The sequence below is a fragment of the Pan troglodytes genome, chromosome 14, assembly GCF_028858775.2.
Source record: "Pan troglodytes isolate AG18354 chromosome 14, NHGRI_mPanTro3-v2.0_pri, whole genome shotgun sequence".
NCBI lineage: Eukaryota > Metazoa > Chordata > Mammalia > Primates > Hominidae > Pan > Pan troglodytes.
Genome location: NC_072412.2, coordinates 22,406,418 through 22,432,298, shown reverse-complemented (window position 1 = coordinate 22,432,298; position 25,881 = coordinate 22,406,418). Strand labels below are relative to the sequence as shown.

At 37.6% G+C, this 25,881-nt stretch overlaps 1 protein-coding gene across 6 annotated transcripts in view; it reads right to left on the bottom strand.

Moving 5' to 3' along the window:
• Positions 1-25,881, bottom strand: part of SGCG (sarcoglycan gamma) — a 166,236-nt gene that overhangs the window by 83,382 nt on the left and 56,973 nt on the right. For all 6 annotated transcript variants that reach the window (XM_009426723.4, XM_009426721.4, XM_054665082.2 and 3 more), the window contains one exon: positions 6,973-7,074. In XM_009426723.4, coding sequence (XP_009424998.3) covers positions 6,973-7,074 — 102 coding nt within the window. The remainder of the gene's footprint in view (positions 1-6,972; positions 7,075-25,881) is intronic.

The following is a 25,881-nucleotide window of genomic DNA, read 5'->3' as shown; positions in this document are numbered from 1 at the left end:
TACATTTGTGTTCATCAGAAATATTGGTCTGTAGTTTTCTTTTTTGTTTTGTTCTTGTTTGGTTTTGGTATCATGGCTATGCTGGTCTTGTGTAATGAGTTAGGAAGAATCTCCTCTGCTTCAAGTTTTTGGAAAAGTTTGAGAAGGACTGGTATTAATTCTTCTTTAAATGTTTGGTAGAATTCAGCGGTGAAGCCTTCTGGTCCTGGACTTTCCTTTATTGGGAGACTTTTTATTACTAATTCGATATTGTTACTCATTATTGGTCTGTTTAGATTTCCTGTTTCTTCTTGTTTCAATCTTGGAAGGTTGTATGTATCCAAATATTTATCCATTTTCCCTAGGCTTTCAAACTTATTGACATATACTTGTTCATGGTAGCCTCTAATGATGATGTTTTGTATTTCTGTGGTATCCATTATGATGTCTCCTTTTTCATTTATGATTTTATTTGTTTGGATCTTCTGTCTTTGATTTTTGGTCTAACATGTTCTTTTTCTAGTTTCTTAAGGATGAAACTGAGGTCATCGATTTTCTTTTTTTTTTTGAGATGGAGTCTCGCTCTGTCGCCCAGGCTGGAGTGCAGTGGTGTGATCTTGGCTCACTGCAAGCTCTGACTCCTGGGTTCATGCCATTCTCCTGCCTCAGCCTCCCAAGTAGCTGGGACTACAGGCACCCGCCACCACGCCCGGTTAATTTTTTGTATTTTTAGTAGAGACAGGGTTTCACCGTGTTAGGATGGTCTTGATCTCCTGACCTCGTGATCCGCCTGCCTTGGCCTCCCAAAGTGCTGGGATTACAGGCGTGAGCCACTGCACCCGGCCAATTTTCTTCTTTTTTAATATAGGCATTTAATGCCATAAATTTCCGTCTAAGCACTGCTTCAGCTACATCCTCCCAAATTTAATGTTATTGTTTTCTTAATTGTCATTCAGTTCAAAATACTATTTAATTTCCCTTTGGATTTCTTCTTTGACCCATGGTTTATTTATAAATTTTTATATAATTTCCAGTTATTCAAAAAATTTTCAGATATATTTGTGTTATAGTTGTCTTATTAAACCCACTGTGGTCAGATAACATGTTGGAAGACTTGAATGTTTTTAAATTTATTGAGATTGTTTTATGGTTCAAAATATGATCTATCTTGATAAATGTTCCCTGTGCACTTGAAAAGAACTCTGTCTGCTGTTGTTGAGCAGCATGCTCTGAAAATTTTAGTTATATCAATTTGGTTGATAGCATTGTTCAAGTCTATATGCTTACTGTTTCTATATCCATTTCTCCTATCAGTTATTGAGAGAGGGGTGCTGAAATCCCTGAGTCTAAATATGAATATTTCTATTCCTTTCTTACAATCTATCAGTTTTGCTTCATGTATATTGATGCTCTGATAGTGGATTCATGAGTGTTTAGTAACATAAATATTGAAGAATTTACTCCTATGTCATCTTAAATGACCCTCTGTATCTCTAAATTATTTATCTCTTTGCTGTGAAATCTACTTTGTTTTAATATAGTCACTCCAATTTTCTTTTAATTAGTGTTAGTATAGTATAGGTTAGTACAGTATAGTATAACCTTTTACTTTTAACCTATTTGTGTTTTTATAATTAAGGTAGGTTTCTTCTAGATGGCGTATAGTTGGACCTTGCTTCTGTGTTCAGTTTCACAGTCTGTCTTTCAGTTGGGGTGTTTTGACCATTTATATTTAATGTGATTATTTTAATGTGACTATGAGTTGGTTCAAATATACCAAATTGCTATTTGTTTTCATATTCAACTAATTTTCTCTTTGTTTCCTTTGCCTCCTTTTGGATTAATTATTTATCATTTCATTTTTATCTCCTTAGTTGATGTATTAGCTATACTTTTTGTTTTACGAGTTTACTTTAGATATACTAAGCATCTTTAACTTATTAAGGTCCATCCTCAATAATTTTTTGCCACTCATGTGTGATGTGAGAACATTATAGCAGTACTTCTATAACAAAGCAGTCTTTGTTTCATTAGTGTCATACATTTTATGCCTATCCTGTTATAACATCCCAAATACATTGTTCTTTTGGCTTTGAGCAAAGTGTCTTCTAACATTTTTTAAAATTATTTTTTGTATAACCACATACTTATGAGTTCTGGTATTTAAAATTTTTTTCTGGTGAACATCTAGATTTTTCTTCTAGCATCATATTCTTTTTGCCAGAAAGGCTTCCTTTAATATTTCTTGTGGTGCTAGTCTGCTGAAGTAACTTGCTTTCAGCTTTAGTAAGTCCAAAAAAGTCTTTATTTTGACTTTGTCTTTTAAAGATACTTTTGCTAGGTAAAGAGTTCTAGGTTGGCCTTTTTTTCTTTTAGTACTTTAAAGTCGGTGCTTCAGTGTCTTCTGGCTTTAAATGTTACTGACTAGAAGGCTGATGTCATATTTTTTTCACTCCTTTGTATGTTATATATCCTTTTTCTCTAGCTACTTCTAAGGCTTTCTCTTTAAGATTTTTCTCTCTTGTTTTTAAGCAATTTAATTACAATGTACCTTGTAGTTTTCCTTGTTTCTTTTGTTTGGGGTTCACTGAACATGTTTTATCTGTAGGCTTAAAGATTTTATCATGCTTGGAAAAAAAAGTACACTTTATTCTTTTAAAATAATATTTGTCCTCTCTTCTTTCTTCTTCTTTGGAGATGCCAGTTACACATACATAAGGCCCCTTGACATTGTCCCTCTAGTTACTGATACTCTGTTGCTTTCTTTTTCTAGAAAAAGAAAGTTACTGATATGCTGTTGCTTTCTTTTTCTAGTCATTTTTCTCTGTGCTCCATTTTGGAGAGTATCTATAGCTATACTTTCAATTGTTATTAATCTGTTAGTCCCACCATTGGCTTTTTAAAAATTTCAGTTGTTATACTTTTCATCTCTAGAAGATTCTTTTGTGTTTTTTCTGTCTTTCCATATTTTATGTCTCTCCTTAACATGATTATGCTTTCCTCGACTTTTGTGCACAGATGAAATGTAGTTTTTTAGAACTCTGTTCTGGGATGGAGCAAATCACTTGGAAAAAGCATGCCACTTTCAAGGATTCCTGTTAAGCTTTGTTAGAATGGACCAGAGCAGGATTTTTTTCCTAGTGTTGATCTTGTACCACTTCTGAGCCATGCCCTTCTGTATTCTACCTGATGCCCATAATTTATGAAGTTTTCCACTCTGACTGGTGGGAATATGAACTGTTCCCCACTCTGTGTGAACTCCAGGCATTTTTCCTTCTGCTCCCTTAGAGTGGGTATTTCACTAGTCTCAAGGTAGCTTCCTCACACACACACACTGGTAAATATTTATCCATAGACTTGGTGGGGGTGGGATGAGGTGAAGTCTCTGCCATCTCTGGAGCGCTGTCCACGTGCAGCAAGCCCCTCCTCTGCAGTACTCCGCCTTGCAAACTGCAGCTGCCTTGGATTCCTTGGCCTCCCAACCCTGTCTCTTCAACTCAGGGAGACCACCTGTGCCTGCATTGGCTCCCCTCCCTCATTGCAGCCTGGAAACTCTCTTCATGCAGTGAGTTAAGGCAATTTGAGGAGTCACTCTTGTTTTTCCTCTTGCAGGGATAACTCTCCTGAGCTGCCCATTGTCCAATATTTGAAAACCACTGTTTCATATATATTTTTTTCATTTTTTAGTTGTTTAATGCAGGAGGGTAAACCTATTCCCTGTTATTTCTGCCCTGTAATTTCTCTTCTGATTTTATAATTTCATGTTATTTTAAGGAAAACTCCTTTAAAAATAGCTTTATCTCTTTGAGAATCTTAAGTGTGTTTTTCTAGTCATTTTCAGATTGACTTTTTATTTAGTTGGATATTGATCTTCCTTTATGTAAAGTTTATTGGGCTTTTTTTTTTTAGATGAAGATTTCATCATATGAAATTTCAAGTTTTATGTTCCACTGTGTGGATGTGTCTACCTTTTGGCTCTTACCAGTCTGTCTAAAGTCTGTCCTGTTGTTTTCACTTGGTCCACAGGGCCTCCCAGTCTTTCAGTGGTGGCTTAGGGCTTCTGTCCTCATGACATTCAGGTTCTGGACTGGCATCTTTGTAGCCTCCTCCCCTCAGGTATGCTGCTTTATTCAAATAGTTGTAGCTACTTTTTTATATGCTGCTTTATTCAAATAGTTGTAGCAACTTTATTCAAATAGTTGTAGTTGTTTTCTGTCTTCAGCACTGTCTTATGCAATGGGCTTGCCTGGAGTCCCAGTGAGGTGCCCTTTTGGTCCCTGTCACACTGTGGGCTTTGGCTGTAAGCTAAAGCTTCTTTTCAGGGCTGGGAACTTCACAGATGATCATTTCAAGTAAGGCTTTATTACCACGTATTTGTTTCATTTAGTTTTTCATCATGGCTCTGTAGTTTTTTAAAACCCTTTTTGTTTAAAGGAAATAATTGTTATGTGTTTGAACTAATGGGCATGGTGGATGGGTTTAAGCCATGAATTCAAAGTATGAATTCAATACAGGCCCTCATGTATTACTTTTGAGGGGTTACTGGGTGATCAGATGTTAGAGGCCAGAGTAGCATGTTGAATTATATTTATAAAGAAGAAATTCTCTCAGCTCATCAGTACACATAAGTGAGTTATGTGTCAAATTTTGCAAATTCATAATTTCTTTTCTGTAATTTTATGGAAAATTGCTTCCTAGACTCATCTTTGAAAAGGAAATTTATAACTAATATATCAATCCATACAAAAGTTAGGAAGCATAGTTTTGTTCTGGTATGGCTCTTATTGGAAACCATGTTAGTTATAAAACACTGTACAGCTCTGTTATCACATAATATTATTCAAATTGTTACTGAATTTTATGTGTTGATTGACATACTCATTAATGCCATATTCTAAGACTTTAATATGTGATTATCTAAGATATTCGCTATAATTTTGCTTTTTTTAAAAGCATACTGGAGATGAAAAAGCCTGATAAAATATAACTGAGAGTTATTATTATTATTATTATTGTTATTATTTTTGGAGACGGAGTCTCACTCTGTGGCCCAGGCTGGAGTGCAGTGGCATGATCTCGGCTCACTGCAAGCTCCACCTTCCAGGTTCACGCCATTCTCCTGCCTCAGCCTCCCAAGTAGCTGGGACTACAGGCGCCCACCACCACGCCCGGCTAATTTTTTTGTATTTTTAGTAGAGATGGGGTTTCACTGTGTTAGCCAGGATGGTCTTGATCTCCTGACCTTGTGATCTGCCCGCCTCGGCCTCCCAAAGTGCTGGGATTACAGGCGTGAGCCACCACGCCTGGCCAACTGAGAGTTATTATTAATTCCAGAATATTAAATTTGCTGTGACCTAGTCACCTGATTTCAGTCACCGGACCATTCTACCAGTCTGATTCTTCCCAAAATATGGCAGAAGATCAGCCAACACAACTCTGGGGAAAAAAGAAGACCAAGTTCTAACACTTGAATGCTTCATTCATGTCTGACTTCCCCTTTTACAAAAGGGAAATCCTGTAGGACAGGATTGTTTCACACTGAAATGCCATCACAATTAAGGTAAGTGTATGACATAAGGTAAGGGTAAGCCTCACAGAATCAGGCTCTTACCTGCCTATTATACTGCAGGTCATCTTCTGGCTCCCACTGCCAATAAGATAGCCCCAGAAGTAACATAACAGCACCTAAAACTACTTATGTACTTTTCACTTACTGGGATCTCTCTTTGTGATATTTATGTGTTAGTCACATGCCATGTCATTTTGCAATTGGTAACAGAGCTTGGCGAATGTCTGGTTCAGGAGTGTGTTTTATCTCTCTAACAAGACCTCATGTTTCTTAGTAAGTCTTTTGTTTCTTTTCTAATTCTCCTATAGTGGCTGGTACAGCCTCTGCAGTTAGGAGATACTGAAATACCCTTTCATATTCAGAAATATGAAAGGAAAATGAAGACTCTGCTCTTCACATAACTAGAAAGTTATAGCTGGGTGAAGTTTTAACTTTTTGTGCATCAGGGAGGTAATGCCATTTATCAATAATCTAGCAAAATGTTCGTGCCTACTATAATGCTCACAGCATCACTTAAGTAAAAATAGAACATATTGCAAACATTGTTTGAACGTATTTGCACTTTATTCTTGGCTGTCCTTCTTATAAGCTCCATGGAGGTAAATGAAGAAAACCTTGATTTACTTTTAAAGTCACATAATTATTTAATGACAATGCTGAATCTACTTGTTTAGAATCTTACAGGATCATAATCTGTAATTAGTATAATAAGTGCAGAACATAATACAATGAAACAAACTTCTTTCTTTTTTTTTTTTTGTTTTTTCTTCTTTTTTTGAGATGGAGTTTTGCTCTTGTTGCCCAGGCTGGAATGCAGTGGCGCTATCTGGGCTCACCACAACCTCTGCTTCCTGGGTTCAAGCGATTCTCCTACCTCAGCCTCCCGAGTAGCTGGGATTACAGGCATACGCCACCATGCCTGGCTAATTTTGTATTTTTAGTAGAGACGGGGTTTATCCATGTTGGCCAAGCTGGCCCCACCTCAGGTGATCCGCTCACCTCAGCCTCCCAAAGTGCTGGGATTACAGGCGTGAGCCACCGCGCCCAGCTGAAACGAATTTCTTTCTAAGCTTCTTAGATAATTTTGAATACCCTAAAATAAATATATTTAAGTTAGTTGATCTAACATAAAGAAGTTTAAATTGTTCTTGGTAAAAATTTTCATTTCTAAAACCTTTAGTTTATTATGGTCTAAACTACTGAGGCCACCAAATTCAGATCTGAAGCATATTAAATTGAAATATTTTTAGAAGGTAATATCAGAGATAAATTCTGCAATAGTCAAGCTTTTTATAAAGAGCATATCATGAATATGTGCACATGTATGCGCTTTAAAAATCTTCTCTAAACTATACTGAATTTTTGTGCTTAAACATGATTTATTTTTCATAAAGCACAAATTATTTGTCTTAACATTTTCTTACCACTCTGGAGTGTATTTCTTTGGCATACAATGGGAATAAAAATTCTGATTCCCCTTCCAAGCGCAGTCCATCTTTTGTTACACGCAAGTGGCCCATTCCTGCCTGTTAAAAAAAAAAAGAGACAATGCGTATATTTTTATTGCTTGCTTTTTCATTCCTCTTAATATTGACTTAAATCACACATGTATTTCCATATATTGCCTACCACCTTTTCTGTATTTCTCCTAAATAGGGTATTTAAAACTTTGCACCTTTAATTCAATATTCAAGGTCATTAAATCTTGTATAAATACAAAGAGCTGTTTAGAAAACATATATAAAATTTCAAGAGTCATTTTATAATACTCAAGAGCCCATCACCATGTAAGAAAAAGAATCCATTTTTTTAAAAAAAATTAAATTAAGGTACAATAAAATTAATTGTTTTGAGGTGTACAGGTCTATGAGTTTTAACACATATATAGATTTGTCTAATCATCAACACAATCAGAATACAGTATAGTTCCATCACCTGCCCCAAAATACCATAAATACCATCATCTGAGTTCACTATGTAGTAAATATTTATTGAACACTTCTTAAGTGAAAAGCAAAACAGGAGGATGTAGAGGTCTGTTCAAGGTGCCTGCTCTCAAGGAGTTTACAGTCATGAAAGATTACCAGATTGGATGGAAGACATGATTCTGGAGGTCACCAATGACCGCTGTGCTGTTAAAACTTGTGGGCATTTCCAACTTCATGCCCTTTGCATTCTCAGGGGCATTTGGCACTGGACCCCTTCCTCCTTGAAACACTGTCCTCCTTTGGTTTCCATGATGCTGTGCTTGTTTAGTTTCCTCCCACCTGCAGAACCACATTCTTCATCTCCTAACAGGCTCGTCCTCCCTACCCAGCCCTTGACTACCGGCTCCCTCAAGTTCAGTCTTAGGCCCTTTCCTGCGTTCATGCTATGAATTGGCTTCCATTACTATTTCAGTTTGGAGGCTTATCCATTTTTTTCCAAATTTTAAAAATCATGGTAAAATATGTTACATACATTTTACCATCTTAACCACTTTTAAGAGTACAGATCTGTGCTATTAAGTACATTTGTGATGTTGTGTGACCATCACCACCAATCATCTCTAGAACTGCTTTCATCTTGCACAATTAAACACTATACCCATTAAACAACTAACTCCCCATTCTCCCCTCCACCCAACCACCTGGCAACCACCGTTCTACTTTCTTGTTTTAAAGTTTTAATATGTAATTGAGACATTGTAATGAGACACATTTTGGGGTACAATTTGAAATATATGTATATGGCTATAAGGTCAAATCTTATAGCGTTTCTGTCTCTATGAATTTGATTATTCTAAGTACCTTATGTAAGTGGAATCATATCATATTTATCTTTTTGTGGCTGACTTATTTCACTTAGCATAATGTCCTCTAGGATCTTTCATGTTATAGCATATCATGACATTTCTGTTTTTTTAAAGGCTGAATAATATTCTACTGTGTGTACAAACCATATTTTGCTCATCCACTCATCCCATTGATGGATACTTGGGTTGCTTCCACATTTTGGGCATTGTAAATGCTGCTGCTATGAACATGGGTGTGCGAATATCTCTTTGATGCCCTGTTTTCAGTTCTTTCGGTATATAGCCAAAAGCAGAATTGATCGATCATATGCAAATTCTATTGTTAATTTTTTGAGAACTGCCATACTGTTTACCATGGTAGTTATTCAATTTTATATTCTAACAGTGCACAAGAATTCCAATTTCTCTGCATCCTCCCTAACACTTGGTATTTTCTGTTTGATAGTAGCCATCCACATGGAAGAATCCATTTTTATCTGTAGTTTACATAGTCTGTTCTGAGCTTCATACCCATATATCTGATTGCCTAACTGTCCTCCCCTTCTGACTGTCTTTTTTTTGAGATGGAGTCTTGTACTGTCGCCCAGGCTGGAGTGCAGTGGCGTGATCTCGGCTCACTGCAAGCTCCGCCTCCTGGGTTCACGCCATTCTCCTGCCTCAGCCTCCCGAGTAGCTGGGACTACAGGCGACCGCCACCACGCCCGGCCAATTTTTTGTATTTTTAGTAGAGACAGGGTTTCACCGTGTTAGCCAGAATGGTCTTGATCTCCTGACCTCATGATCCGCTCACTTCAGCCTCCCACTGACTGTCTTAAAAGCATCTGAATTCAACCAGTTGAGCTTTGATCTTCCTGCTCTTCCCCAAATAGAAAGCATTATTTAAAAAAGGAAAGCAGGACAATCCAAAGGATGAAACAAAGCAATAAGGGACATTTTACGTTGTGAGAGGTGAATTTCTAGGATAGAGATATGTTACCCTGAACTGAATATTACCTGCTAGGCAATAGACTTCTACTTTCAAAGACATCATCAGTTGAAAGCTCCATTAACAAGAACCAAATTAAATATGTGATTATGCTTTGTGGTTCAATCCATAAACTACGATTCGAACTGACATTTGGGAGTGGTGGCATTAGCAGTGCGCATGTGGAAGCCCCACACACTGCTAGGTGCAGCTACCTCCCATACTGGGTAGATGAGCTTTTCTGAGCTTTTTTTTTTTTTTTCTTTATGGAATCTCGCTCTGTCTCCCAGGCTGGAGTGCAGTAGTGAAATCTTGGCTCACTGCAACCTCCACCTCCTGGGCTTAAGTGATTCTCCCACCTCAGCCTTCAGAGTAGCTGGGATTACAGGAGTGTGCCACCTCGCCCGGCTAATTTTTGTATTTTGAGTAGAGATGGGGTTTCGTCATGTTGGCCAGGCTGTTCCTGAACTCCTGACCTCAGGTGATCTGCCCCCCTCAGCTTCCCAAAATGTTGGGATTACAGGTGTGAGCCACCGTGCCTGGCCTTCTGAGCTCTTTTATACGTGTGATGCACTGGGAGATTTTGTTTGAAGAAAGGGCTCAGAGTCTAAAGAGGTTGACAACTGCTGTTTGGGATTTTCTCATGGGATCCAGCCAGGCATTTATAATATAGTTTATAAACTTAAACCAACATTAGTAAATTATAAAAATCAATCATGTATGCATAATAAGCCACTTTTTAAAGCAAACATTTCCATTAAAGATTTTATGGCCTAGAGTTAAACAAAGCAGAATTTCAAGACTACAAATTCTGTTCCAAAAATTTGCTGCCGAATTTCTGGGTTCAAGTAAACATATGGTGGCAGTTTTCTGGACTCTATTTGTTATATCACCAAAAAAACCCTAATGTTAATCCTAGCTTCTGTGGTAGCTAATTTACATAGTCAGATTGCCAAAGCTGACTGTTCATTGTCATTTCTTTCTCTGGCTGTTACTTTCCTTATTTGAAAAACATGCAGGAAAATACTGAAGCTACTCAAAAAAAAAAAAAAAAAAAAAAAAAAAAAAAAAAAAAAAAAAAAGAAATGAGAAAGAGGGACTCATTCCCAGCTCATTCAAACAGGCAGCATTATCCTGACACCCAAACCTGGCAGAGACACAACAAAAAAGAAAACTTCAGTTCTATATCCTTGATGAACACAGATGCAAAAATCTTCAACAAAATACTAGCAAATCGACTCCAGCAGAAAATCAAAAAGCTAATCCACCATGATGAAGTAGGCTTTATCCCTGCAATTCAAGGTTGCTTTAACATATGCACATCAATAAATATGATTCATTACATAAACAGAACTAAAGACAAAAAGCACATGATTATCTCAATAGATGTAGAAAAGGCTTTCAATAAAATTCAACACCCTTTCATGCTAAAACTCTCAATAAACTAAGTATTGAAGGAACATACTTTAAAATAACAAGACATCTATGACAAACCCACAGCCAATATCATACTGAATGGTTAAAAGCTGGAAGCAGTCCCCTTGAAAACTGGCACAAGACAAGGAAGGAGGCCCTCTCTTACCACTCCTATTCAACATAGTGTTAGAGGTCCTGGTCAGAGCAATCAGGCAAGAGAGAAATAAAAGGTATCCAAATAGGAGGAGAGGAAGTCAAACTAATCCTGTATGCAGATGACATGATTCTATATTGAGAAAAACCCATAGTCTCTGCCCAAAAGCTCCTTGAGATGATAAGCAATTTCAACTAAGTTTTGGGATACAAAATCAATGTACAAAAATCAGTAGCATCCCTATACATTAACAGCACCCCTAAGCTGAGAGCCAAATCAGAAGTGCAGTGCCATTCACAATTGCCACAAAAAGAATAAAACACCTAGGAATACAGCTAACCAAGGGGTGAAAGATCCCTACAATGAGAATTACGAAACACTGCTCAAAGACATCAGAGATGACACAAACAAATGGAAAATGTTCCACGCTCATGGATAGGAAGAATCAATATCATTAAAATGGCCATACTGCCCAAAGCAATTTACAGATTCGATGTTATTCCTATCAAACTACCAATGACATTCTTCACAGAATTAGGAAAACTATTCTAAGGTTCATATGGAACAAAAAGAAAAGAGCCCGAATTAGCCAAGACAATCCTAAGCAAAAGGAGCAAGGCTGGAGTTATCACATTGCCCAACTTCAAACTGTACTACAAGGCTACAGTAACCAAAAGAGCACGGTACTGGTATAAAAACAGACACATACCAAAAGAACAGAATAGAGAGCCCAGAAATAAGGCCACACACCTACAGCCGTCTGATCTTTGACAAAGCTGACAAGAACAAGCAAAGGGGAAATAACTGCCTACTCAATAAATGGTGCTGAGAGCTGGCTAGCCATATGCAGAAGAGTGAAACTGGACCCCTTCCTTACACCACATAAAAAAATCAACTCAAGATGGATTAAAGAACTAAAAGTAAAACCTAAAACTATAAAAACCTTGGAGGATAAGCTAGGAAATACCACTTAGGATATAGGAACCGGCAAAAATTTCATGATGAAAACAGCAAAATCAACTGCAACAGAAGCCACAATTGACAAATGAGGCCTAATTAAACTAAAGAGCTTTTGAGCAGCAGAAGGGACTATCAACAGAGTAAACAGGCAGCCGACAGAATGGGAGAAAATATTTGCAAACTTTACATCTGACAAGAGTCTAATATCCAGAATCTACAAGGAACTTAAACATACAAATGAAGAACAAACAACCTCATTAAAAAGTGGGGAAAGGACATGAACACTTTTCGAAAGAAAACACACATGTGGCCAAAAAGCACATGAAAAAATGTTCAGTGTCACTAAATGGAAATCAAAACCACAATGAGCTACAATCTCACACCAGTCAGAATGGGTATTATTAAAAAGTGAAAAATAATAGATGCTGGTGAGGTTGCAGAGAAATAGCAAACACTTATATGCTGCTGGTGAGAGTGTAAATTAGTTCAAGCATTGTGGAAAGCAGTGTGGCAACTCCACAAGGAACTAAAAACAGAACTAACATTCAGCCCAGCAATCCTCCCATTACTGGATATATACCCAAAGAATAAAAATTGTTCTACTATAAAGACACATGCATGCGTTGTGTTCATTGCAGCACTATTCACAATGGCAAAGACATGGAATCAACTTAAATGTCCATCAACAGTAGACTAGATAGGCTGGGCATGGTGGCTCACACTGGGATTACAGTTCCTGTAATCCCAGCACTTTGGGAGGCCAACGCAGGTGGATCATCTGAGGTTAGGAGTTCAAGACCAGCCTGGCCAACATGGTGAAAACCCATCTCTACCAAAAATACAAAAATTAGTTGGGTGTGGTTGCGCATGCCTGTAGTCCCAGCTACTCGGGGGCTGAGGCTGGAGAATCGCTTGAACTCGGGAGGTGGAGGTTGCAGTGAGCCAAGATCGTGCCACTGCACTCCAGCCTGGGTGACAGGGCAGGACCCTGTCTCAAACAAACAAATAAAGAAACAGTAGACTGGATAAAGAAAATGTGGTACATATACACTATGGAATACTATGCAGCCATAAGAAGGAATGAGATCATGTCCTTTGCAAGAACATGGATGGAACTGGAGGCCAATTATCTTTAGCATACTAACACAGGAACAGAAGAACAAATACCGCATGCTCTCACTTATAAGTGGGAGCTAAATAATGAGAACGCATGGACACATGGAGGGGAACAACAGACCCTGGGACCTAATTGAGGGTGGAGGGTGGGAGGAGGGAGAGGTTCAAAAAACAAACAAGCAAACAAAAAACTATCAGGTACTGTGCTTAGTACCTGGGTGACGAAATAATCTGTAAGCCAAATGCCCAAGTCATGGGTTTACCTATATAACAAACCTACACATGTATTCCTGAACCTAAAATAAAAGTTAAAATATTTTTTAAAAAGAAAAAAAAGTAGGAATCGACATAAGATGACCTGTTTCCTTTCACTTGCAAGATTCTGTTATTTTAATAAAAAATAAATCTATAAACTTCTGCAAACAACAAATCACCAAACAAATGCTTGAAATAAAAAGAAGATGCCTAGCTTTTTGTTTAGTTTTTTACAAGTCGGACAAATTCAGGTGTAATTTACAAACAATAAGATTTACCCTAAATACAATTTCATGAAATAAAGTTCACTAAATAAAATGTCCCTGAAAGTAAATATTTCTGTGAATTTTCACAAGCTTATATAGTTGTACAACTCATCAAGATACAGGACGGCTCTACCACCATAAAATAATGCCCTGTGGTTGGGTGCTGTGGCTCATTTTGGGAGGTCTAGGTGGGCGGACAGCTTGAGCCCAGGAGTTGAAGACCAGCCTGGGCAACATGGCAAAATCCCATCTCTACAAAAAATACAAAAATTAGTTGGGTGTGTTGGTGGGTGCCTGTAGTCTCAGGTATTCTGGAGGCTGAGCCGGGAGGATCCCTTGAGCCCAGGAGGAAGAGGCTGAAGTGAGCTGTGATTGAGCCACTGTACTTTAGCCTTGGCATTGGAGTGAGACCTTGTCTCGAATAATAATAAATAACAATACTAATGTCCTGTGCCCCTCTGCAGGCTCCTTTCTTGTTCACCACGCCCATTCCTTGGTAGCCACTGATCTCATTTCTGTCCCTGAAGCTTTGCCTATTCCAGGACATAACATAGATGGTGATGCAGTATGTAGCCTTTCCAGATAGGCTTCTTTCACTAAAATACTACATCTGATGTCCATCCACGTGGATGTCAGTAGCTTGTTTCTTTCTATGGGTGAGTTGTATTCCATTGGTTGTGTGCCAAAGGGTTTGTCCATTCAAGGACATTTGAGTTGTTTGTTGACAATTATGAGAAAAGCTGCTACAGACTTTTACATACAGTTTGTATGGCAGGTCTAAGGTTAACTTTTTAAGAACAAGAACAAGAACTGTCAAAATGTTGTTTTCCAAAGAGGCCACACCATTTTGCATTCCCATAAGCAATATAGGAGAGTTATAGTTGTTCCGCATTCTTGTCCGCACTTGGTACTGCCAAGTTTTTTTTTTTTTTCCATTCTTAATAGGGGTATAATGAATTTTTTTCTTTCTGGGATTTTAATTTCTTTAAAAGAATTCATCCAAATGATTATGGTCACAAACATGATTTTCACAAAAAGATTGCTCACCTACCACATCAATGCAGGACAGATGTGGACAGGCAGCCAACACATTGTGCATTACCTAAGCTCTCCTCTTTGAGCTGCCTCATGATGCCATCTTCATTTGGAACAAGGGGGATTCATGCCAAAATTAGGAAAAAGAGCCTTCATTTTCTTTTTCTAAATTATTCTAAAAATAAGACAAGCAGGTAGAAAAACAATGCACTATGAAGATAAAAAGAAAAACTGAAATGATTCATTGTCCTAAAATTTGCCAGCTGCCTCATTCCGGGACAGCTTCTCACATATAAAAGGAAAAATATCCTCAAATTGACTTGCTGAATCCTCCTTGTTTTCCTTTTTGTTGACAGCTCAGTTTTCTTTTTTGTTGTACAACCATCACCCCTTCCAGAACTCTTTTCATCTTCCTAAACTGCAACTCTGTACCCACTGAACACTTTGCATTTCCTCCTGCCCCCGGCCCCTGGTAACCACCATTCTACTTTCTGTCTCTATGAATTTGACTACTCTAGGCACCTCGTATAAGTGGAATCTGAAATATTTGTCCTTTTCCACTTATTTCACCTTATTCTAGTTCCTTTGCCTTTAAATATAAGTTTTTAAATAAGCTTGTTGATTCTACAAACATTTGTGCTGGGATTTCAATTGGCATTGTGTTGAATACAAGTGTCAGCTTGGGAAGAATTGACATCTTAATATCAAGTATTCCAGTGCATGAACACTGTCTATTTTTCCATTTATTTAATTTAAAATGTCTTTCATCAGTGTTTTTTTTTTGCTCTCAGCCTACAGATATTATACAGTTATAATACTTACAGATATATTTTTCTTGGTTTTTGCATAATTATTTTATGTCTCTTGGTGACATTATAAGTGATTTTAATTTTTTTTCATATCAGCTTTCATTTAGTCAGTATGATTTGGTATATGCTTTTTCTTTTATTTGCAAACTGTTTCAGTTATTTTCTTTTAACTGTCTCTTATAAGCAGCATAATAGATGATCTTTTTAAAAATGCAAATTGATAATGTCTTGTAGTAATAATTTGATGTTTATAGTCACTGTAATCACTGGATGAGTAGAACTCCCACTGCCCAGCACTGAAATCCCCCAGTGCGGGGTGTTGGAGCACAAGTGGAACAGGAAGGGCATCTGCCTGAAGGAGAGGGTGTGGCAGAGGTAGGAGAATGGAAACATGAATGGGATTGACTGAATAAATAAATGAATGAACAATGGGAGCCAAGCTCCTCATTGTAGGGGAAGGGAGGTACAAACATAGAAAGGGAGAAAACCAGGTTAAACCCTGTGATATTGAACAGAAATTGAAATTTGTCTGAACTCACCATTTTCTATACATATATAGATAGGCACAGAAATAAATGTTGATGTATGTAGGGGTGTGTGTGTGTGTGTGTGTATGACATGTCCTCTCAGAGGGCCTGGGAGCAGAATCACAAGAGCAGTGAGCATATCTGGCTCTGGACTCATTCTCCACTAAAAGGAGCAAGGGCTCCTTGGAGAAACAGCTAATTCCAGGGCTGGAGTAAGGAAAGGACAAGGTGAGCATGGAAGATCTTGTGTCAGAAAGGAAGGGCTCAAAGAGTGTTATGGACAGTGAAATGACAGAAAAGCCTGCTCAGAAGGGCTCCCACAAGCCAAATCAGAGAAAGTTTGAGCATCAAAATAAATGTCAGTAAAAGACTATGAGAGCCCATTGGATAAAATTGGAAATTATGAGTCCATGTGGATGTGCATAAATTAATGAATAAATTGAAAGGTGCATGAAGAACAAGACACTTAAGTAGTTTCAAACTACCTCCTCACAAAATAATTATAAGTGGGAAACTCATAATTTTACAGTGAAGCTTGGCCCTTTAATCAGCTGGTGAAAGTGATGAATAATACAAAATAATGTTTCAATTTCAGGACCCTTAATGTAATCACATCTGCAAAGTCCCTTTGGCCATGGAAGGTAACATTTGGGTGTTAGGATGTGGACATCCTTGGGGAATCACCATTCAACCTACCAACACTCACTCACTGAGGATGAGGTGGTGGAAGCTGCTGAGGTTCTTGTCAAACTTCCATGAGTATTTATACCAGCTGGGATCTAGTTGAAGTGCAGACACTGATTCAGTGGATCTGGGGTGGGAACTGAGATTGTACATTTCTCATGAGCTCGTAGTGGGTGCTGCTACTGCTCCAGGGACCGTGCTCACTGGCAAAAGCATAGCAATGGTTCAGAACCTTGACTGCACGTTGGAAGCACCTGGAGAGCTGTAAGAATCACAGACACCTGGGCCCTACCCTCAGAGGTTGAGATGAAATTACTCTATTGTATGATCTGGGCATTGGGAATTTATGAAGCTTCCAGGTAATTCTATTGTGTAGCTAGGGTTGAAAACCTTGAGTGTTGTGTGAGAATTTTCTATGGCCTGTGCCTGGCTTAGTAGGAAAAAATGTACTCGGTAGTTAGCAGTGCTTGCATTGGTGTGGGGTGTGTGTGTGTATGTGTGTATGTGTGTGTGTGTGTGTGTGTGTGTGTGTGTGTGTGTGTGTGTGTGTGTGTCCTGTTTGGGGTTGGAATTTGGGGTTGGTGGGAGATTTCCATTCTGATGCATTTGCCCATGTACTGTAGGCTCACTCTGGGCTAGAAGTAAAGATAAATGAGATCTAATTTTTCCAAACATTTCACATATTGTGCTCTGTGCTGGGGGCCCATTCCACCAGCACTTGCCCCCTCCTCTCTGTATTATGCGTGTCTAGCGCTGTGCCTGGAACATCATAAATGCTTGTTGAAGTCTACTGTATTAGACTAGATCCCCATCTGGAGGCATTCATACTTCTGCAGGAGAAAGAAAGAATAATAAGAACTGTAGTAGATGTGTATACTATAATGTAGAGAACAGTGTGGAATGGGAGGAGCCTGTAGTTGCACCTTGTTAGAGTGGCTCTTCAACTAACACATATGTTGGAGTAAAACCTCAGAAAATATTGGGATTTTCGGGTTTTGTAATTACAACAAAATCAAATACAATTGAAAATTACCTGATTGAAGCTACTTCAATCTGTAGAGACTGACTCAGAAACAGCAGGATCTGTTACCATCGTGCAGGCTTCCTACTGTTCCAGTCACATACATAGAAAATGGAAACCACTAAAATGTCCTATTAGATACCAGCATGACACATACATGCCTGACCTAAACAAAAGTTAGATCCACGACACCTTTGATTGCATCTCCCTCTTATCTTTTTTTTTGAGATGGAGTCTTGCTTTGTCGCCCAGGCTGGCATGCAATGGCGTGATCTCAGCTCACTGCAACCTCCACCTCCTGGGTTCAAGCGATTCTCTTGCCTCAGCCTCCTGAGTAGCTGGGATTACAGGCACGCACCACCACACCTGGCTAATTTTTGTATTTTTAGTAGAGACGGGGTTTCACCATGTTGGTCAGGCTGGTCTCGAACTCCTGACCTCATGATCTGCCCTCCTCGGCCTCCCAAAGTGCTGGCTGGGATTACAGGCATGAGCCACCACGCCCAGCCCCTCCTATCTTTAAGTGGCAACAAAATATGTGAGGCAAAACCATAAGCTATCTCAATGCTCTAAAGACCAAAAATGGAAATTTCTATGTTTTTCCTATTATCTGAAATGTGACAATTTTTCTATTAACAAGTAATTTCTTTAAAATAATAGAATCTAATACATACATTTTCACTGTTGAACTAATCTTTAAAATTTTATTCTTTTTAACTTAATGCATTTGTGATAATTTAAAGTCATTGGCAGGGAACAAAAGTAATAATGTAAAATTAATTTTTCAAATATCAACCTAATTTATCCATCATTATTAGTCTGAATGCTTTAAATTATTTCATCTATAGGTGGAGAATGTAGGAGCATAAAATATGGGCCTCTATTTGTACTCTTTTTTTTTTTTTTTTTTTTTTTGTGACAGAGTCTGGCTGTGTCGCCCAGGCTGGAGTGCAGTGGCATGATCTCGGCTCACTGCAAGCTCCGCCTTCCAGGTTCACGCCATTCTCCTGCCTCAGCCTCCCGAGTAGCTGGAACTACAGGCGCCCGCCACCACACCTGGCTAGTTTTTTGTATTTTTAATAGAGACAGGGTTTCACCGTGTTAGCCAGGATGGTCTCGATCTCCTGACCTCGTGATCTGCCCACCTTGGCCTCCCAAAGTGCTGGGATTACAGGCGTGAGCCACTGTGCTCAGCCTATTTGTACTCTTATTCTGGGACCCCAAAATGTTGAGAAGCCCATTCTGAATAAGGAGTTAGTCATAAAAAATAGGAAGAACATATACCTTTTAAAAAAGAGATAATAATATAAAAAATGCCCATGGAAGTTTCAAAGTATAAGAAATGCTTTTCTATTTATTTATTTATTTATTTATTTAGAAACAGACTGTTGCTCTGTCACCCAGGCTGGAGTGCAGTGGCGTGATCTCAGCCCACTGCAGCCTCCACCTCCTGGGTTCAAGCGAGTCTTATGCCTCAGCTTCCTGAGTAGCTGAGACTACAGGCACACGCCATCTACGCCTGGCTAATTTTTTGTATTTTTAGTAGAGACAGGGTTTCACCATGTTGGCCAGGGTGGTCTCAAACTCCTGGCCTCAAGTGATCTTCCCACCTCAGCCTCCCTAAGTGCTAGAATTACAGGCATGAGCCACTGCGCCTGGCCAAGAAATGCTTTTCTTAATCAGAAGGGGGAAAGAACATTTTTGTAAAAAAAAGTGCTGATTGAATTAGATACCTATATGGAAATAAATGAATCATAATCTCTCTCACATCATACATAAAAATTAATTCAATATGGATTGCACATAGAAATGTAAAAATAAAACAAACTTTTAGAAAAGGACAAAGAACATCTGCATGTCTGTGAAGAAGGCAAACATTTCTTAAAGAGGGCACAGAAAACCATTTTAAGAACATCACTTTGTCAAAGGACACATTTAATAGAGTAATGAGACAATCCGCAGAGTGGAAGAAGATGTTGCAATACGTGTACCTAAGACTAGCATTCTGAATATATAGCATACTCCTTCAAAAATGTAAGACAACAGATAGACAATCAACGACCCTTCATAAGAAAGAGTATCCAAAAATCTGATATATGGGGAAACATCTAGGCCAAAACTACAAGGAGGCAGATTTAGGCTAAACTTAATTTAACAACACTTAATACATGATAGATACTCAAACTTATCACCTTCCACTTCAGCGATCCCTCCTTAGTGCCCCCTAAATCATTTCCCTGAAAACTAATCGAACAAGTTATTTCCCTCTTTAAAAGTCTCCGATGGCTTTCAGTCAGTGCACAGGATAATATATGAATGGGTACTAGGGCATACATAGTTCTTACATCTGGTCCCTGACTATTTCCACAGGTTCCCCTGTCCTTTGTTGAACTCTTTTAGCCACAGGAAACTTCTCACTCAGCAACCTCTTGTTTTCTGTATACAGCATCCTCAAATCATCTAAGTCCTGTGTGCAGCCTTTCCTAACCTCCTTAAACCATTTTGAGTCCCTCATAGGATCCCTACAAAGGTTTGAGCCTATCTCTCATATAAGCCTCACCACATTGTGCCACATGTATGTAAACTTCTATTCCACAATGGGTTTTGTAAATAGTATTTGTATTTGTAGCGCTTAGCACTGTGCCTTATACATCATAGAACCTAAGAAAGCAGCTCTAAGATCCACCATAGACAGCACAGTGCTTATATTAGGTGCTCAGTATATATTTTTTAAAATTAATAGGTTAATAATTGGCATTGCTTCAGAATTCACAGGCCTAAGATGATAAATAGTGTATAGTAAGTGACTCTGCATTTTAGTTTGTGTTATATAGTCCTAATTCAAAAAAACTTTTAACTTGTGCTTTCATAACTTCACACCAACAATTCCTAGGTAACATATAATTATATCAAACCCATTTTCTTTATCTTTAATTATCCTAACAACTATTCTTTTCTTACTTCAGGGTTTCGTGTTTTTAGTCACTTCTGGTAGTTTTCTAAACTTTCATTTCTTGCTAGGATGTTAGTAACAATTTTAGGCATCAGACGTAAGTTGCAGTTTATAAAATTCTTTTCCTTGTAAAAGGAATAATGATTGCATGCATGAATGCTTACACATTTTAAATCTGACTACATCCTAAAACATTGCTGTAGATGAATAACATAATTTTCTCCTTCAATGATAAGATTTTTATAAAATTTCCTCTCAATGTTACAGTGATCCTGGTTGCTCATATATGCAGACAGGGAATTCCTAGGATTTAGCGGGAAGGTTAAAGCATATTTTCTATAAAGATGGATTCTGAAAATAGTCAGTGATTGATTTGTCTTATCTTCTAATACCCACAAAGAGACTCACTCCACTTTCCATAGCAATTTCAATATTTTGTGAGATTTTGACCTTTTGTTTATTCTGAATCATGCAGAAGACTGGACATGAATTTGCTTGGTTAAGCATAAGAAAGGATAAAGATTTGTGGAGTTGATCATCTAAATTGTGAGGAGTGGGAATTTGTGACTCTAAAAATATGCACAGAAATAAATTTGTCAATTTATTTATTGAGCTTATATTTCATTTAATGAAATTGCTATTTCCCAGAATGTCACTGTAGAGGATAATTTAATTTCAACTGAATGATATCTTCTAACTGACTCTCAGAAAAAGTCAAAAATATATTCTTTTATTTATTTTTTGTTTATTTACTTATTTATTTTGGGATGGAGTTTCGCTCGTTGCCCAGGCTGGAGCGCAATGGTGCGATTTCGGCTCATCGCAACCTCCTCCTCCCTGGCTCAGGCAATTCTCCTGCCTTAACCTCTCAAGTAGCTGGATTACAGGCATGCACTACACGCCCAGCTAATTCTGTATTTTTAGTAGAGACGGGTTTCTCCATACTGGTCAGGCTGGTCTCAAACTCCCGAACTCAGGTGATCTGCCTGCCTCGGCCTCCCAAAGTGCTGGGATTACAGACGTGAGCCACTGCGCCCAGCCATATTCTTTTATTTTTAATTGATAAATATTGGCCTGGCGCGGTAGCTCACCCCTGTAATCGCAGCACTTTGGGAGGCCGAGGTGGGTAGATCACGAGGTCAGGAGATCCAGACCATCCTGGCTAACATGGTGAAACCATGTCTCTACTAAAAATACAGAAAAAAAAAAAATTGACCGGGCGTGGTGGCAGGCGCCTTGTTGTCCCACTACTTGGGAGGCTGAGGCAGGAGAATGGCGTGAACCCAGGAGGCGGAGCTTGCAGTGAGCCCAGATGGCGCCACTGCACTCCAGCCTGGGCGACAGAGCGAGACTCCGTCTCAAAAAAAAAGAAAAGAAATGTAAGCCTACTTTCAGTAAAAGTTAGTTATTAGACAGAGCCAGACTCCGTCTCAAAAAAAAAAAAAAAGTGTATGTTTATGGGGTTTAAAGGGATATGGTGATACATCATGTATACAGTATAAAATGATCAAATCAGATTAATGAACATATCCATTATCTAAAATATTTATCATTTCTTTGTTGTGAGAACATTTAAAATCCTCTCAGCTATTTTAAAATATACAATATGTTATTACTATAGTCACCCTGCTATGCAAAATAAAATAAACCTTAAAAAATCCTCCTCTTCTAGAGGAAGAAAAATTCCTTTAATACTACTGCAGCTATAAGTAAACAAAATCCCCTGAAATCCTACTTGCTGGAAAACTTGTTTTCTGATAAATATGAATACCTCTATTTAGACATTAAAAGTAATTCTAGAAATGATCCCAAATCATTTAGGATAAAAAGCTAATAAAAAAACCTATGGCCGGGCATGGTAGCTCATGCCTGTAATCCCAGCACTTTGTGAGGCCGAGGCGAGCAGATCATGAGGTCAGGAGATCGAGACCATCCTGGCTTACACGATGAAACCCCATCTCTACTAAAAACACAAAAAGTTAGCCAGGCATGGTGGCGGGCACCTGTAGTCCCAGCTACTCTGGAGGCTGAGGCAGGAGAATGGCGTGAACCCAGGAGACAGAGCTTGCAGTGAGCTGAGATCGCGCCACTGCACTCCAGCCTAGGCGACAGATCGAGACTCCATCTCAAGAAAAAAAAAAACCCCATAAAAAATATATAGCATATAAATATTATATATGTAGTATTTGTTAAAAAAAACCTATGCTTTTTGGTATTGAGATTTCTATGGTGGGAAAATTATGAGCCAAAATAATATATATTTATACTAAATAATATATATATTTATATTGTTATTTTGGCTCATAATTTTCCCACCATAGAATTCTCAATATCAAAAAACAGTAATTTTCCTGAGTTTTTCCTCGACTCAAATGGATATACTTATTTCAACAAAGTAAGGTTGTCCCTATCAACCATCATTCAAATGCCTTGGTCTATTTGTATTAATACAATAAAAGCAGCACAATACCTGTCATGGAAGGAAATGAACACAAGTAAGTATAGCATGTCCAATCTCTGTTCAATCAGCAGTTATATTTGAGTGTGTGCAGAAATATTGGTCGCTCTCTGATACTGATTTTTAAATTAACAGTATGTTCAGCTTACTACCCTTTCCCAACAAATTTTATTTTTTAAGTTTATGAATTTAATATTTATCATTACTACCTTAATAAGCAAGTTAAATAATTTTAATGTTACAGTTTTACATTTATTTTAGTGAAGCATAACATCTTCAGAAAAGTGAACAATTTGTAACTCTACTGAATGTACCAGTTTATATCCCCACCAACTCTTTCTGAAATCTCTTTATGTTCCAGTGGTATATTTGGTGTTTATATGCCATAAGGGTTGAATTATTGTAGTTTTATAAAGAACTTACTTATATCTTCCAGTATGATGTATGATTTTTCTTCTAGCCCATTTTCTAGCTAGTTGAGACCAAAATATAGATGTATAATGAACACTAACATGTTTTCTTACTAAATACATATATTATAAACTTTTTATTTGTTTCAATAGTTTTCCTTTAATTCTCTGGGTTGCATAAGGTAACACTAAAATTACTTGCAAGTTTTTTTCTCAAATCATCTTCCATTAATCTACTTCTATTCCTTATTTAACTCTGTTGTTGCATTTGTCAAACTTTCAGAAAAATGCCAAATTACAGTAGTGATATCAGACATACTTTTCTTGTTCTTGGCTTCAGTGGGAATGCCTGTGGGATTCTGGTAGTATGTTCTTGGCTGCTGGTTTGTTGTAAATATTTTGTATCATGTTAGGGAAGTATACTCATCAGCTACTTATTCTCACTACCACCATTTATGACATCTCATATAGGGCCATTGAGTAGGGTTGATTTTTGAATCAAATGGAATGGATATAAATCCTAACTCTCATTTTCTGGTTGTGTGATCTCAGTAAAAGCATTTAATTTCTGACATTTCAGTTGAAGTGTACCTGTATTTGTTGAGTACCTATTACGTGGTAGCAGTATACTAGATGCTAGTAAAAATAATAAAAATAGACAAGCCTACTTTCATGTCTTGTAAAGTAGAGCTGATTAAAAGATGCAGGAGAGGAGCTACCATAGGACAACTCCAGACACAAGAAGAGAATCACGGGACAGAAAAGACTCAGGAATTCTCAGATGTTATGTTCATTTAGCAGTACAGATGATACAACTGGAAAATCAGAAAAGATTGACGTGGCGCCTTATAAGGATGACACACAACTTCATGAAGAATTTGTGTTTTTAAAATATGCATTTGAAAATTTTCATAATAGACTGTAAAGGCAAAAATTAATCAGGGGACTGGCATATATATATGAAAACAATGATACATTTATTATAATTGGAAATGTTGGGTTCTAAAACACTAGCAAAAGAGGCAACAGAAAGGTAGATACAACATGTAGCACTGAAACAGTCTCTATTCATAAGAGCTTATAGTATGATAACAAATGCATAATAACTAATAGGAAACATAGTTATTCAATAAACTGTGTTCAGGAAACTATTTGAGGATAAAAATCAAATTAGAACCTCTCCTCATATGAAATATTTGGAACAGTAGTCTCTTAATTTGGAAAAGGAGGCATTGTAAAGAGTATTTATATACCCAGAGTGGTGGTACTTCCCACATTCTAACACACCACACAAAGGTTATCATCATCATTATCATCATGCTCATCATTATAATTGTCATTTATGACTACCCAGGAATTAAAAACACATTTCCACATAGCTGAATGTGCTTCTCAATATATTATGAACAGTGTGGTGGAACCCAGACCAGATGATCAAACAGAATATACTTTGAGATTAAATTAAGAGTGTCAGGATGACTGGAGTGAGTGTACAATCAATCAATTAGTCCACATCATTTTATGTAATTAACAACTGAGAACTATATTACAGTTGTATCATCAACTGTACTGATGCTTTTGCTACTAACCTGGACATTTTACATACAAAGAAAAGTCAATGTTAGACAACAATGTATATATACCTTTCAGCAAATTTTGGAAAGCAACAACTTTAAGACAATACATATTTTATACAACAGTTTACTCAAGTGCATTTGCAAAGGGATGGAAAAATTTGTGAGGGAATATCATGGTCCATTAAATATCATATTCTGTTAACAAAATAATAGACTAATAAATTTTTACAGTTATATTGGATCCATCAACCTGTCTGCAAACCCTTCAGTAATTTTTTGTTATCAATCTAGTAATAAATTTGTGTCATTCCTTCTTGGTCATTGCTAACTTCATATACACATACACCTGTGAAAGTTATCTTTCATATTTACACTTTTATTGAATCATAAAATATTTATTGGGTACCAAATTATACATATGGCACTGTGATATGGCTCAGGATTCAAAAAAGTATAGTGTTCTATTGGCCCCTGAATTCCTCTGACATAAATCGATACACCCGTAGTATAGACAAATTCAGGGGTTCTGAATGGGACTTGAATAAAGAGTATTGGAGAATTTGGAGAATGCCTCTCAGACGTGAGATTTGCACTAGGCCAAGCTGGAAGGGTGCATCTTGAGAGAGTTTTAGGTATTTAGTGGAATGTCCATGATAATTCTGTCATGGAGAGATTACTCTGGAGAAACATGTTCAAGATTCTAATATGCTTCATTGCTAAGAAAAGGTAGATAATTATCCTCTTTTACATATCTCGTTTTCTGAGTACTGTCTTCTTTGAAATTCTGTTATTTCACATTTTGTGCACATAGTCTTGTAAGCTACTGAACATCTGAAATTGGTCTGACTTCCACATTTGGCCATTATGTATAGCCTACATCTTATTGCTATATGATGATGGCTACTATCCACAAAATATGTCTTTCAGTTTTTTT